The 13,466-nt window shown below is 46.3% G+C and overlaps 1 protein-coding gene across 1 annotated transcript in view; it reads right to left on the reverse strand.

Moving 5' to 3' along the window:
* LOC120062165 (probable E3 ubiquitin-protein ligase MID2) overlaps window positions 1-13,466 on the reverse strand; it is a 96,487-nt gene that overhangs the window by 39,311 nt on the left and 43,710 nt on the right. The window contains exons 5-6 of the mRNA XM_039011971.1: window positions 9,573-9,700; window positions 9,028-9,171 (exon numbers count right to left, since the gene is read on the reverse strand). Coding sequence (XP_038867899.1) covers window positions 9,028-9,171; window positions 9,573-9,700 — 272 coding nt within the window. The remainder of the gene's footprint in view (window positions 1-9,027; window positions 9,172-9,572; window positions 9,701-13,466) is intronic.

A 13,466-nucleotide genomic window follows, 5' to 3' on the forward strand; every position in this document is an offset into this window, starting at 1 on the left:
AGAGAGAACAGTCTATGACTGGGGTGGCTGGGGTCTTTGACACATTTTAGGGCCTTCCTCTGACACTGCCTGGTGTAGAGGTCCTGGATGGCAGGCAGCTTTGCCCCAGTGATGTACTGGGCCGTACGCACAACCCTCTGAAGTGCCTTGCGGTCGGAGGCCGAGCAATTGCCATACCGGGCAGTGGCGCAACCGGTCAGGATGCTCTCGATGTGGCAGCTGTAGAACTTTTTGAGGATCTCAGGACCCATGCCAAATCTTTTTAGTTTCCTGAGGGGGAATAGGCTTTGTTGTGCCCTCTTCACGACTGTCTTTGGACCATTCTAGTTTGTTGTTGATGTGGACACCAAGGAACTTGAAGCTCTCAACCTGCTCCACTACAGCCCCGTCGATGAGAATGGGGGCATGCTCGGTGCTCCTTTTCCTGTAGTCCACAATCATCTCCTTAGTCTTGGTTACGTTGAGGGATAGGTTGTTATTCTGGCACCACCCGGCCAGGTCTCTGACCTCCTCACTATAGGCTGTCTTGTCGTTGATCAGGCCTACCACCGTTGTGTCGTCTGCAAACTTGGGTGAACAGGGAGTAAAGTAAAACGTGGGTGAAAAGGGAGTAAAGGAGGGGACTGAGCACGTACCCCTGGAGAGCTCCAGTGTTGAGGATCAGCGTGGCAGATGTGTTGCTACCTACCCTCACCACCTGGGGGCGGCCCATCAGGAAGTCCAGGATCCAGTTGCAGAGGGAGGTGTTTAGTCCTAGGTTTCTTACCTTAGTGATGAGCTTTGAGGGTACTATGGTGTTGAACGCTAAGCTGTAGTCAATGAATAGCATTCTCACATAGGTGTTCCTTTTGTCCAGGTGGGAAAGGGCAGTGTGGAGTGCAATAGAGATTGCATTATCTGTGGATCTGTTTGGGCGGTATGCAAATTGAAGTGGGTCTATGGTTTCTGGGATAATGGTGTTGATGTGAGCCATTACCAGCCTTTCAAAGCACTTCATGGCTACGGACGTGAGTGCTACGGGTCTGTAGTCATTTAGGCAGGTTGCGTTTGTGTTCTTGGGCACAGGGACTATGGTGGTCTGCTTGAAACATGTTGGTATTACAGACTCAATCAGGGACATGTTGAAAATTTCAGTGAAGACACCTGCCAGTTGGTCAGCACATGCCCGGAGCACACGTCCTGGTAATCCGTCTGGCCCCGCAGCCTTGTGTATGTTGACCTGTTTAAAGGTCTTACTCACATTGGCTACAGAGAGCGTGATCACAATGTCGTCCGGAACAGCTGATGCTCTCATGCATGCCTCAGTGTTGCATGCCTCGAAGCGAGCATAGAAGTGATTTAGCTCATCTGGTAGATTTGTGTCACTGGGCAGCTCTCGGCTGTGCTTCCCTTTGTAGTCTGTAATAGTTTGCAAGCCCTGCCACATCCGACGAGCATCAGAGCCGGTGTAGTATGATTCAATCTTAGCCCTGTATTGACGCTTTGCCTGTTTGATGGTTCGTCGCAGGGCATAGCGGGATTTCTTGTAAGCTTCCGGGTTAGAGTCCCTTGAAAGCGGCAGCTCTACCCTTTAGCTCAGTGCGAATGTTGCCTGTAATTCATGGCTTCTGGTTGGGGTATGTACGTACAGTCACTCTGGGGACGACGTCCTCGATGCACTTATTGATAAAGCCAGTGACTGATGTGGTGTACTCCTCAATGCCATCGGAAGAATCCCAGAACATGTTACAGTCTGTGATAGCAAAACAGTCCTGTAGTTTAACATCTGCTTCATCTGACCACTTTTTTATAGACCGAGTCACTGGTGCTTCCTGCATTAATTTTTGCTTGTAAGCAGGAATCAGGAGGATAGAGTTGTGGTCAGATTTACCAAATGGAGGGCGAGAGAGAGCTTAGTACGCGTCTCTGTGTGTGGAGTACAGGTTATCTATAATTTTTTTGGTAGAACTGATTTGGAGATTTGGTACAACTGATTTAAGTTTCCGTGCATTGCACGTTGGTGAGTAATATTGACGGTAACGGCAGCTTTCCTATTCGCCTTCTGCGGGTCCTGACGAGGCATCCGGCTCTTTGTCCTCTGTACCTGCGTCGCTTCCTCTTGCGAATAACTGGGATGTCGGCCCTGCCGGGTGTTTGGAGAATATCATGTGAGTCTTGCTTGTTGAAGAAAAAATCTTTGTCTAATCTGAGGTGAGTGATCGCTGTCCTGATATCCAGAAGCTCTTTTCTGCCGTACGGTTGCAGAAACATCATGTACAAAATAAGTTACAAATAACTCCAAAAACCCACATCATAGCATAATTGGTTGGGCGCCCGTAAAACTGCTGCCATTTCCTTCAGCGCCATTTTATTCATGATAGATAAAGAAAGAGAGTGAGAGAGAGAGAGAGAGAGAGTGAGAGAGAGAGAGAGAGAGAATGAGAGAGAGAGATAGAGAAAGAGAGAGAGATAGAGAAAGAGAGAGCTGAGGAAAAGTTGAGACAGAGAGAAGGATGTGCAGATACAGAGTAATGTGTGAAATGTTTCCAAAGAGATATAGTTGGCCAACCTACAAGTCAGCCTGACTCAAATAAAACACATATAGAGACTGTTGCAGCAGAAATACATCAACATCAGCTCAGCTGTCATACTGTACTACTGCTGAGTACTGATCAGCTGTCATACTGTACTACTGCTGAGTACTGATCAGCTGTCATACTGTACTACTGCTGAGTACTGATCAGCTGTCATACTGTACTACTGCTGAGTACTGATCAGCTGTCATACTGTACTACTGCTGAGTACTGATCAGCTGTCATACTGTACTACTGCTGAGTACTGATCAGCTGTCATACTGTACTACTGCTGAGTACTGATCAGCTGTCATAATGTACTACTGCTGAGTTCTGATCAGCTGTCATAATGTACTACTGCTGAGTACTGATCAGCTGTCATACTGTACTACTGCTGAGTACTGATCAGCTGTCATACTGTACTACTACTGAGTACTGATCAGCTGTCATACGGTACTACTGCTGAGTACTGATCAGCTGTCATACGGTACTACTGCTGAGTACTGATCAGCTGTCATACGGTACTACTGCTGAGTACTGATCAGCTGTCATACTGTACTACTGCTGAGTACTGATCAGCTGTCATACTGTACTACTGCTGAGTACTGATCAGCTGTCATACTGTACTACTGCTGAGTACCCCATATTTTGCCACGTTTTTTTTGCACCACACTTTGTATCTTCACACTTTTTCTGCTGATCTTCCATTCTCATCCCTGCCCTACATGCTGGTCCTGTAGGGCAGAACATCTCACATTCCCCCTCCAGGGAGAGAGGAGAAGGATCAGATGACATCAACAGTGGTTAGCGTTTAAGCACTTAGAGATGCAGAAAAAAAAGGCAATGCTACAAACTCAACAGTCTGAAATAAAATGCATTTCTCTCTGATTCAGCTCCCTCTTATCCTCCTGAGGAGGTAATGGCAACTCAGTGAGGCCAGCCAACCTGCGGTCCTGGGGTCAAATAGTATTTGATACATTTTAAATACTTTACATACTTTACTGGTGCTTGATTAGGCTTGTCTGGGTTAATGGACCAATAGAAATGTCTCAAAAGTATAAACCCCGCCCAAATGGCACTCCAGGCAGGCTAAAGAAAACTTTTTTTTAAATTTGGAAAAGATTTCAAATAGTATTTGAACCCAGGTCTGCCAGCCAGCTCAGCTCTCTTCCCTCCCACTCTGGCTCTGCTGATGGCCTCAGCACTTCAGTCTATCACTGCTGAAATAAATCCTACTTCACCGCAGCACTGGGACTACACTTCAGAGCAGGTTAGAGCAGGCTGGGACTGAGAGGGAGAAGAGGAGAGGGGGAGAGGAGAGAGGAGAGGGCATAAAAAGATAGGGAGAGATGAGGGAGGGGGAGGAGGAGTAGAGGGGTGGGAAAAGGAGGGAAACAGAAGAGCGGTTTAGAGAAGAGGGAAAGGAAAGAGAGAAGAACAGTAAATGAGAGGAAAGCAGATTTGTGGAGGATCTGTAGGAGGTATGTGTCAAGATACTCCAATATGTCCCAGGGCCAACCAGCTCCACATGGGAGAGTGGTACTCCACAGTCAGCTGATCCTCCTGTGTCCTGCCACTCCACAGTCAGCTGATCTTCCTGTGTCCTGCCACTCCACAGTCAGCTGATCCTCCTGTATCCTGCCACTCTACAGTCAGCTGATCCTCCTGTATCCTGCCACTCTACAGTCAGCTGATCCTCCTGTATCCTGCCACTCCACAGTCAGCTGATCCTCCTGTATCCTGCCACTCCACAGTCAGCTGATCCTCCTGTATCCTGCCACTCCACAGTCAGCTGATCCTCCTGTATCCTGCCACTCCACAGTCAGCTGATCCTCCTGTATCCTGCCACTCCACAGTCAGCTGATCCTCCTGTGTCCTGCCACTCCACAGTCAGCTGATCCTCCTGTGTCCTGCCACTCCACAGTCAGCTGATCTTCCTGTGCCCTGCCACTCCACAGTCAGCTGATCTTCCGGTGTCCTGCCACTCCACAGTCAGCTGATCTTCCTGTATCCTGCCACTCCACAGTCAGCTGATCCTCCTGTGTCCTGCCACTCCACAGTCAGCTGATCCTCCTGTGTCCTGCCACTCCACAGTCAGCTGATCCTCCTGTGTCCTGCCACTCCACAGTCAGCTGATCCTCCTGTATCCTGCCACTCCACAGTCAGCTGATCCTCCTGTATCCTGCCACTCCACAGTCAGCTGATCCTCCTGTATCCTGCCACTCTACAGTCAGCTGATCCTCCTGTATCCTGCCACTCTACAGTCAGCTGATCCTCCTGTGTCCTGCCACTCTACAGTCAGCTGATCCTCCTGTGTCCTGCCACTCTACAGTCAGCTGATCTTCCTGTGTCCTGCCACTCCACAGTCAGCTGATCCTCCTGTATCCTGCCACTCCACAGTCAGCTGATCCTCCTGTATCCTGCCACTCTACAGTCAGCTGATCCTCCTGTATCCTGCCACTCCACAGTCAGCTGATCCTCCTGTATCCTGCCACTCTACAGTCAGCTGATCCTCCTGTATCCTGCCACTCTACAGTCAGCTGATCCTCCTGTATCCTGCCACTCCACAGTCAGCTGATCCTCCTGTATCCTGCCACTCTACAGTCAGCTGATCCTCCTGTATCCTGCCACTCTACAGTCAGCTGATCCTCCTGTATCCTGCCACTCCACAGTCAGCTGATCCTCCTGTATCCTGCCACTCTACAGTCAGCTGATCCTCCTGTATCCTGCCACTCTACAGTCAGCTGATCCTCCTGTGTCCTGCCACGGCAGCCTGTCAGTATCTGCTAGGCCTATACCTGCTGTCATCTACTCTGCTCTACACTTCAGCAATTCTCCTATTCCCTCCTCTTCCCTCCTCTCCTCTCTACAGTGTCAACCACTCCTCTCACTCAAGGTATTATAGTCTATAAACCATTGAGACCAAATGGAACAGCTGATGTTCCCTAATGGCATATTATCTTCACTTCACTACAGTACTGTATAGTAGCTGCATGGCAGCATACAAAAGCCAAAAGTTTGTTGTTACTAAAATACTGCAGTTATATAAATGGGATAGAGGGCAAACCACCAAAATACAGTGTTATATAAAGTGGTCCAACCCTATCTCTTCTTACTGTAGGTTACTGTATTATATAGTAGTCCAACCCTATCACTGCTTACTGTATTATATAGTAGTCCAACCCTATCACTTCTTACTGTATTATATAGTAGTCCAACCCTATCCCTTCTTACTGTATTACAAAGTTGTCCAACCCTATCTCTTCTTACTGTATTATATAGTAGTCCAACCCTATCTCTTCTTACTGTATTATAAAGTAGTCCAACCCTATCCCTTCTTACTGTATTATAAAGTAGTCCAACCCTATCACTTCTTACTATAGGTTACTGTATTAAAGTAGTCCAACCCTATCACTTCTTACTATAGGTTACTGTATTAAAGTAGTCCAACCCTATCACTTCTTACTATAGGTTACTGTATTAAAGTAGTCCAACCCTATCACTTCTTACTGTAGGTTACTGTATTACAAAGTTGTCCAACCCTATCCCTTCTTACTGTATTATATGGTAGTCCAACCCTATCACTTCTTACTATAGGTTACTGTATTAAAGTAGTCCAACCCTATCACTTCTTACTGTAGATTACTGTATTATATAGTAGTCCAACCCTATCCCTTCTTACTGTATTATAAACTAGTCCAACCCTATCCCTTCTTAATGTATTATAAACTAGTCCAACCATATCCCTTCTTACTGTATTACAAAGTTGTCCAAACCTATCTCTTCTTACTGTATAATAAAGTAGTCCAACCCTATCTCTTCTTACTGTATTATAAAGTAGTCCAACCCTATCCCTTCTTACTGTATTATAAAGTTGTCCAACCCTATCTCTTCTTACTGTATAATAAAGTAGTCCAACCCTATCTCTTCTTACTGTATTATAAAGTTGTCCAACCCTATCTCTTCTTACTGTATTATATAGTAGTCTAACCCTATCCCTTCTTACTGTATTACAAAGTTGTCCAACCCTATCTCTTCTTACTGTATAATAAAGTAGTCCAACCCTATCTCTTCTTACTGTATTATAAAGTAGTCCAACCCTATCTCTTCTTACTGTATTATAAACTAGTCCAACCCTATGTCTTCCTACTGTATTATAAACTAGTCCAACCCTATCCCTTCTTACTGTAGGTGGACTGTATTATAAACTAGTCCAACCCTAACTCTTCTTACTGTATTATAAACTAGTCCAACCCTATCTCTTCCTACTGTATTATAAACTAGTCCAACCCTATCTCTTCCTACTGTATTATAAACTAGTCCAACCCTATCTCTTCCTACTGTATTATAAACTAGTCCAACCCTATCTCTTCCTACTGTATTATAAAGTAGTCCAACCCTATCCCTTCTTACTGTAGGTGGACTGCATTTCTGTTCCGATGCATCCTTCAACCTCATGTACAGTAGTGACTCGTGGATAACAATTGTTATCTGTCTGAGACCTCTGTAATGATGTAGCTCTATTTCTATTCTGGTGTAGTTCTCAAACAAACTCAAAGCAAAGAATCTCAATTGCATACTCTTCAGGTCCTGTCTCCTCGCCTCCCTCTCAAGACCCAGGGGTACCTCCCCCTCTGACCTTCTTCTCCAATGGGTTTTTGAGAAGGAGGTGAGGAGAGAGGACGCGAGGAGTACGCCATTGAGATTCTCCCATAGGTACTGCCCCTAGATAACACTTTAGGGACCATAACTACACCACCTGGCCTGTGGAGTAGTGGTCTATGAGTGGTGCTGCAGATATACAGTATCCGGGTTTCATTCTAGTGTCTTTTTTACCAGACTGTGTGTCGTAATGGTTTGATGCAACATAAAGCTGTGGCTGGTGTATGAGTGGTGTAGAAGTGGTGGTGTTCGTTACTCGGTGATTAAGTCGGCCGGTGTAGATGGTAAACTGGGTGGTTTATGGGTAGTGTACAGTGGCAGTCAGTGCTTTAGGATGAGGGAGGACGATTATTTTTTAATGAGCATGGCCTTATTTCTATTACAGCATATTGGATGACTGTCATTTATATTCCATTCATCCAGCTCAATGTAACATCAATAGGTTTAGGCTACTACATGATACTGTAGTTTTCTCTAAACCCATCATGAGGTTGCTACAACCTAGCCTATGTAATGAAAGTTTACAACGTAGGTGCACACAGGTCGAGAAATGTGAGAAATCAAGGTGACAGACAGTGACACATTCAATACCGCCTTGAACACTGTAGTCTGCATCTAGCTGATCTAGGGCGTAATCATTACTCCAACAGTTGCAAACGAGAGTTTCTATTGGGCAAATGCAGGTATGTTTATCCCCATTTCGTTACGTTTACTTCCTTTTAAGAAATGAATACACCCCTGATCACACACAAACACTATTCACTTTCATAGCAGCCACATACAAACAGATCATTTTACTTTATGGATTATTCCTTCTCTCATCTACGCGCTCTCCTCCTCTCACCTTTTCCCTTCGCTTGTGAACTTCAACACATCAGCTGTCTCTGACCAGTCGAAAAAACCTTTCCAAGCCAAACCTTCATATCATAACCGCTAACCGCTACACACCAAGCCTACATCGTTGTCACCATATTAGAGTCATAGTCAACATAGCTACTAGAATGAACGCATTAATAAACCTGCTACAGTCATGTACAGTCAGCAAGCAGTTTAGCAGTTACACCAGCAGGCCCTGGTGGCAATACATTAATAAAACCAAAAGCTTACTTTGACTAGGAAGAGTTCTAGTGTTGGATAGCCATAGCCAGTTATCTAACATAGCATCCTTCTCTGTTTTAGCCGGGTGTTTGAGTAGGTTAAACTAGCTAGCTACATTCACAAGCAAAGTGAAAGTGAAAAAAATACAATGAATTATACCTCTCTCGCTCTCTCTTGCTTCTCCTTCATTTTTAAATGAATTTGTTAAAAACTGCACAACTATTGTCTTTCTCTCTCTTTGAGTCAACTACTCACCACATTTTATACACTGCAGTGCTAGCTAGCTATAGCTTATACTTTCAGTAATAGATTTATTCTCTTTGATTGTGTGGACAACATGTCAGTTCATGCTGCAAGAGATCTGATAGGTTGGAGGACGTCCTCTTGAAGTTGTCATAATTACTGTGTAAGTCTATGGAAGGGGGTGAGAACCATGAGCCTCTCAGGTTTTGAATTGAAGTCATTGTACTCAGAGGAGGATGGAAGCTAGCTGTCCTCCGGCTACACCATGGTGCTACTCTATAAAGTGCTGTTGAGGCTACTGTAGACCTTCATTGCAAAACAGTGTGTTTTAATAAATGATTTGGTGATCTGAATATATTTAGAATAGCTTTATCTAAAAAAGGATAACTTTTTTAATGTTTCACTATTTTTATTGCATGGGTAGTATACTGGGCAGATAGTGTTACGGCTGGTGTATTGTCATGGAACTTACTGATGAAGTTGGTCTGGCCGGTGTAGATGGTGTACTGCAGTTCGTAGGAGGTGACGCTGAACTCGTCCTCAGACGTCCAGTGAACTGTGATGGTGTCGTGGGAGGCGGTACACAGCTCATCACGTATGGAGGGAGGACTGGGAGCTACAGTGTCAAACAAGGGAAATGTTGGTGTTCTGTGGTTTTATGAAACGGTTTGCCCTTCCCTTTCCCTCTGTCTTTTTGTAAAGTATATTGTGAAAATGAGTTTGTGAAATGACACGTTAAAATAAATGTTGATTTGATTTGTTTATGCAACATTCACAGAAATGTTGATCAATTTGCATGGTCCCTCCTGTCTAAAGGAAGCCTACTAAAGTAAAGTTCTGACCAACTGTTTTATTTCTGTACGTCTCTGGTGGTTGTTTATGTTTCAATAAAACGACTCCAGAGGCTTGCAGGGTGGACATCTGTCACCAGACAGGTTCATTATTTACCAAAAGCGGTGATGTGTTTTAGTTGTTAGTGAAAGCCCCAGGCACCTCTCTCTATCTCCCCCCTCACACCTGTCAGGTAGTCCAGTCCCTCTAGGATCTTCTTCTCTCGGGAGAAGTCCAGGGCAAAGTTATCAAAGGCTTCGTTCAGGTTCACATCTGGAATCAGCACCTGGGATGAGGCTGTGGCCATGGCAACCCTGAGAGGAAGAGAAAGAGAGACAGAGAGAGGCAGAGAGACGGAGACAGAAATATATATATAGAGAGAGACAGATATATAGAGAGACAGAGAGAGAGACAGACAGATATAGAGATACAGAGAGAGACAGAGACAGATATGGAGATAGAGAGAGAGATATAGCGATAGAGAGAGAGACAGAGAGAGAGAGACAGACAGAGACCGAGAGACAGAGAGAGAGAGACAGACAGAGACCGAGAGATAGAGAGAGAGAGACAGAGAGAGAGACAGAGAGACAGAGAGACAGAGACAGAGAGACAGAGAGACAGAGAGACAGAGAGACAGACAGACAGACAGACAGACAGACAGACAGACAGACAGACAGACAGACAGACAGACAGACAGACAGACAGAGAAAGAGACAGAGACAGAGATAGAGAGAGAGATAGAGAGAGAGATAGAGAGAGGGAGAGAGAGAGATCTTGTCAGAATGGAGAACCTCAGCAGGAGAATGATGCAGAAGCAGAGAACCAGAATGATCTCTCTCTGTGCGTGTAGGAGCATGGCCCTGCTGTGTCTAACTCTACAACCCCACATTCTTCATATCCCAGCCTGTCTCCATCAGCCAGGGAACCTCACGCCTAAAACATCCACCGGACCCTGAAACCCCGAATGAGACTTTTGTTCCCAGACTCAGGGAGAGTCCATGAATAACAAGCCTTCAAAACGGTAGAGGCCAGCCGAAATAACACGCCTTCGAAACGGTAGAGGCCAGACGAAATAACACACCTTCAAAACGGTAGAGGCCAGACGAAATAACACACCTTCAAAACGGTAGAGGCCAGCCGAAATACCACGCCTTCGAAACGGTAGAGGCCAGTCGAAATAACACGCCTTCGAAACGGTAGAGGCCAGCCGAAATAACACGCCTTCGAAACGGTAGAGGCCAGCCGAAATAACACACCTTCAAAATGGTAGAGGCCAGCCGAAATAACACGCCTTCGAAACGGTAGAGGCCAGCCGAAATAACACGCCTTCAAAACGGTAGAGGCCAGCCGAAATAACACGCCTTCGAAACGGTAGAGGCCAGCCGAAATAACACACCTTCAAAACGGTAGAGGCCAGCCGAAATAACACACCTTCGAAACGGTAGAGGCCAGACGAAATAACACGCCTTCAAAACGGTAGAGGCCAGCCGAAATAACACGCCTTCGAAACGGTAGAGGCCAGCCGAAATACCAAGCCTTCGAAACGGTAGAGGCCAGCCGAAATACCAAGCCTTCGAAACGGTAGAGGCCAGCCGAAATAACACGCATTCGAAACGGTAGAGGCCAGCCGAAATAACACGCCTTCGAAACGGTAGAGGCCAGCCGAAATAACACACCTTCAAAACGGTAGAGGCCAGCCGAAATAACACGCCTTCGAAACGGTAGAGGCCAGCCGAAATAACACGCCTTCAAAACGGTAGAGGCCAGCCGAAATAACACGCCTTCGAAACGCTAGAGGCCAGCCGAAATAACACACCTTCGAAACGGTAGAGGCCAGCCGAAATAACACGCCTTCGAAACGGTAGAGGCCAGCCGAAATAACACGCCTTCGAAACGGTAGAGGCCAGCCAAAATAACACACCTTCAAAACGGTAGAGGCCAGCCGAAATAACACGCCTTCGAAACGGTAGAGGCCAGCCGAAATAACACGCCTTCTAAACGGTAGAGGCCAGCCGAAATAACACGCCTTCGAAACGGTAGAGGCCAGCCGAAATAACACGCCTTCGAAACGGTAGAGTCCAGCCGAAATAACACGCCTTCGAAACGGTAGAGGCCAGCCGAAATAACACGCCTTCGAAACGGTAGAGGCCAGACGAAATAACACACCTTCGAAACGGTAGAGGCCAGACGAAATAACACACCTTCGAAACGGTAGAGGCCAGCCGAAATAACACGCATTCGAAACGGTAGAGGCCAGCCGAAATAACACGCATTCGAAACGGTAGAGGCCAGCCGAAATAACACGCCTTCGAAACGGTAGAGGCCAGCCGAAATAACACGCCTTCGAAACGGTAGAGGCCAGACGAAATAACACACCTTCGAAACGGTAGAGGCCAGACGAAATAACACGCCTTCGAAACGGTAGAGGCCAGCCGAAATAACACGCCTTCGAAACGGTAGAGGCCAGCCGAAATACCAAGCCTTCGAAACGGTAGAGGCCAGCCGAAATACCAAGCCTTCGAAACGGTAGAGGCCAGCCGAAATAACACGCATTCGAAACGGTAGAGGCCAGCCGAAATAACACACCTTCGAAACGGTAGAGGCCAGCCGAAATAACACGCATTCGAAACGGTAGAGGCCAGACGAAATAACACGCATTCGAAACGGTAGAGGCCAGCCGAAATAACACGCCTTCGAAACGGTAGAGGCCAGCCGAAATAACACACCTTCGAAACGGTAGAGGCCAGCCGAAATAACACGCCTTCGAAACGGTAGAGGCCAGCCGAAATAACACGCATTCGAAACGGTAGAGGCCAGCCGAAATAACACGCCTTCGAAACGGTAGAGGCCAGACGAAATAACACGCATTCGAAACGGTAGAGGCCAGCCGAAATAACACGCCTTCGAAACGGTAGAGGCCAGCCGAAATAACACACCTTCGAAACGGTAGAGGCCAGCCGAAATACCAAGCCTTCGAAACGGTAGAGGCCAGACGAAATAACACGCCTTCGAAACGGTAGAGGCCAGCCGAAATAACACGCCTTCGAAACGGTAGAGGCCAGCCGAAATAACACGCATTCGAAACGGTAGAGGCCAGCCGAAATAACACGCCTTCGAAACGGTAGAGGCCAGCCGAATTAACACGCCTTCGAAACGGTAGAGGCCAGCCGAAATACCAAGCCTTCGAAACGGTAGAGGCCAGACGAAATAACACGCCTTCGAAACGGTAGAGGCCAGCCGAAATAACAAGTTGCAGAATGTGCTCTGATTGCCCTTCCCTCTCTGTTAAAAGCCTTCCAAAAGTCGCATAGCCCATCTCAGATATAAATACAGGTTAGAGGTCTTCACAGGTTCCGAAACGGACTTGGGGCTTTCCTACCCAGACCCAATATGCATAATCTTTTTTAAATAGAGACCTGTTCCAAACGGACCCGAGGGAAGCAGCAGAATTATTATTTTTTTAAGCTACTTTATTAGCCAGAGCTGATAAAGCCTGAGAGGAGAGAGAGACAGCAACCAAGCCAACTCGCACCATAGTAGACTTAATATCTGCCATAGCTAGGTTATTTATCATCAAATATGATTACATAGTACCTGTCTTGACCGCATCAAACCAGGAGAAGCTAGTCAAGCGCTAATTGAGGCTGCAGTGTAGTAAACGCTTCCTCATCCTACAGTTACAAATAATAACAGAACATTAAGTAGCAGCCTACCTGTTTGACTCTTGGTCGTTGTAGCCTATTCTTCTCCTTTAACTTTTAATTCCATCATTTTAATTCCTTCTTTAATTGATTAGATCTCTCCTAACTTTTTGCCCCCAAACACTGTGAGTCTAGGACTGTAGCCTATTGCTGCTTTGAGGACTTCTGATTGGCCAACAGCAACAAGCTACAGGCGTCACGCTCCACTCTGGTGAAAAGCAAGAGCAGCAGCATAAATTAATACAATATCTCTCTCTCTCTACTGCAGCAGTCGTGTTCGGACAAGTCAGTTAAAATGATATAGACCTAAGAGCCATAACAATCAGACCCAGACCCATGGCATTATTTAGCTCAGGTCTCGTGTATTCGGGTACAGGTG

Source organism: Salvelinus namaycush, chromosome 17 (assembly GCF_016432855.1).
Source record: "Salvelinus namaycush isolate Seneca chromosome 17, SaNama_1.0, whole genome shotgun sequence".
NCBI classification, from domain to species: Eukaryota; Metazoa; Chordata; class Actinopteri; order Salmoniformes; family Salmonidae; genus Salvelinus; species Salvelinus namaycush.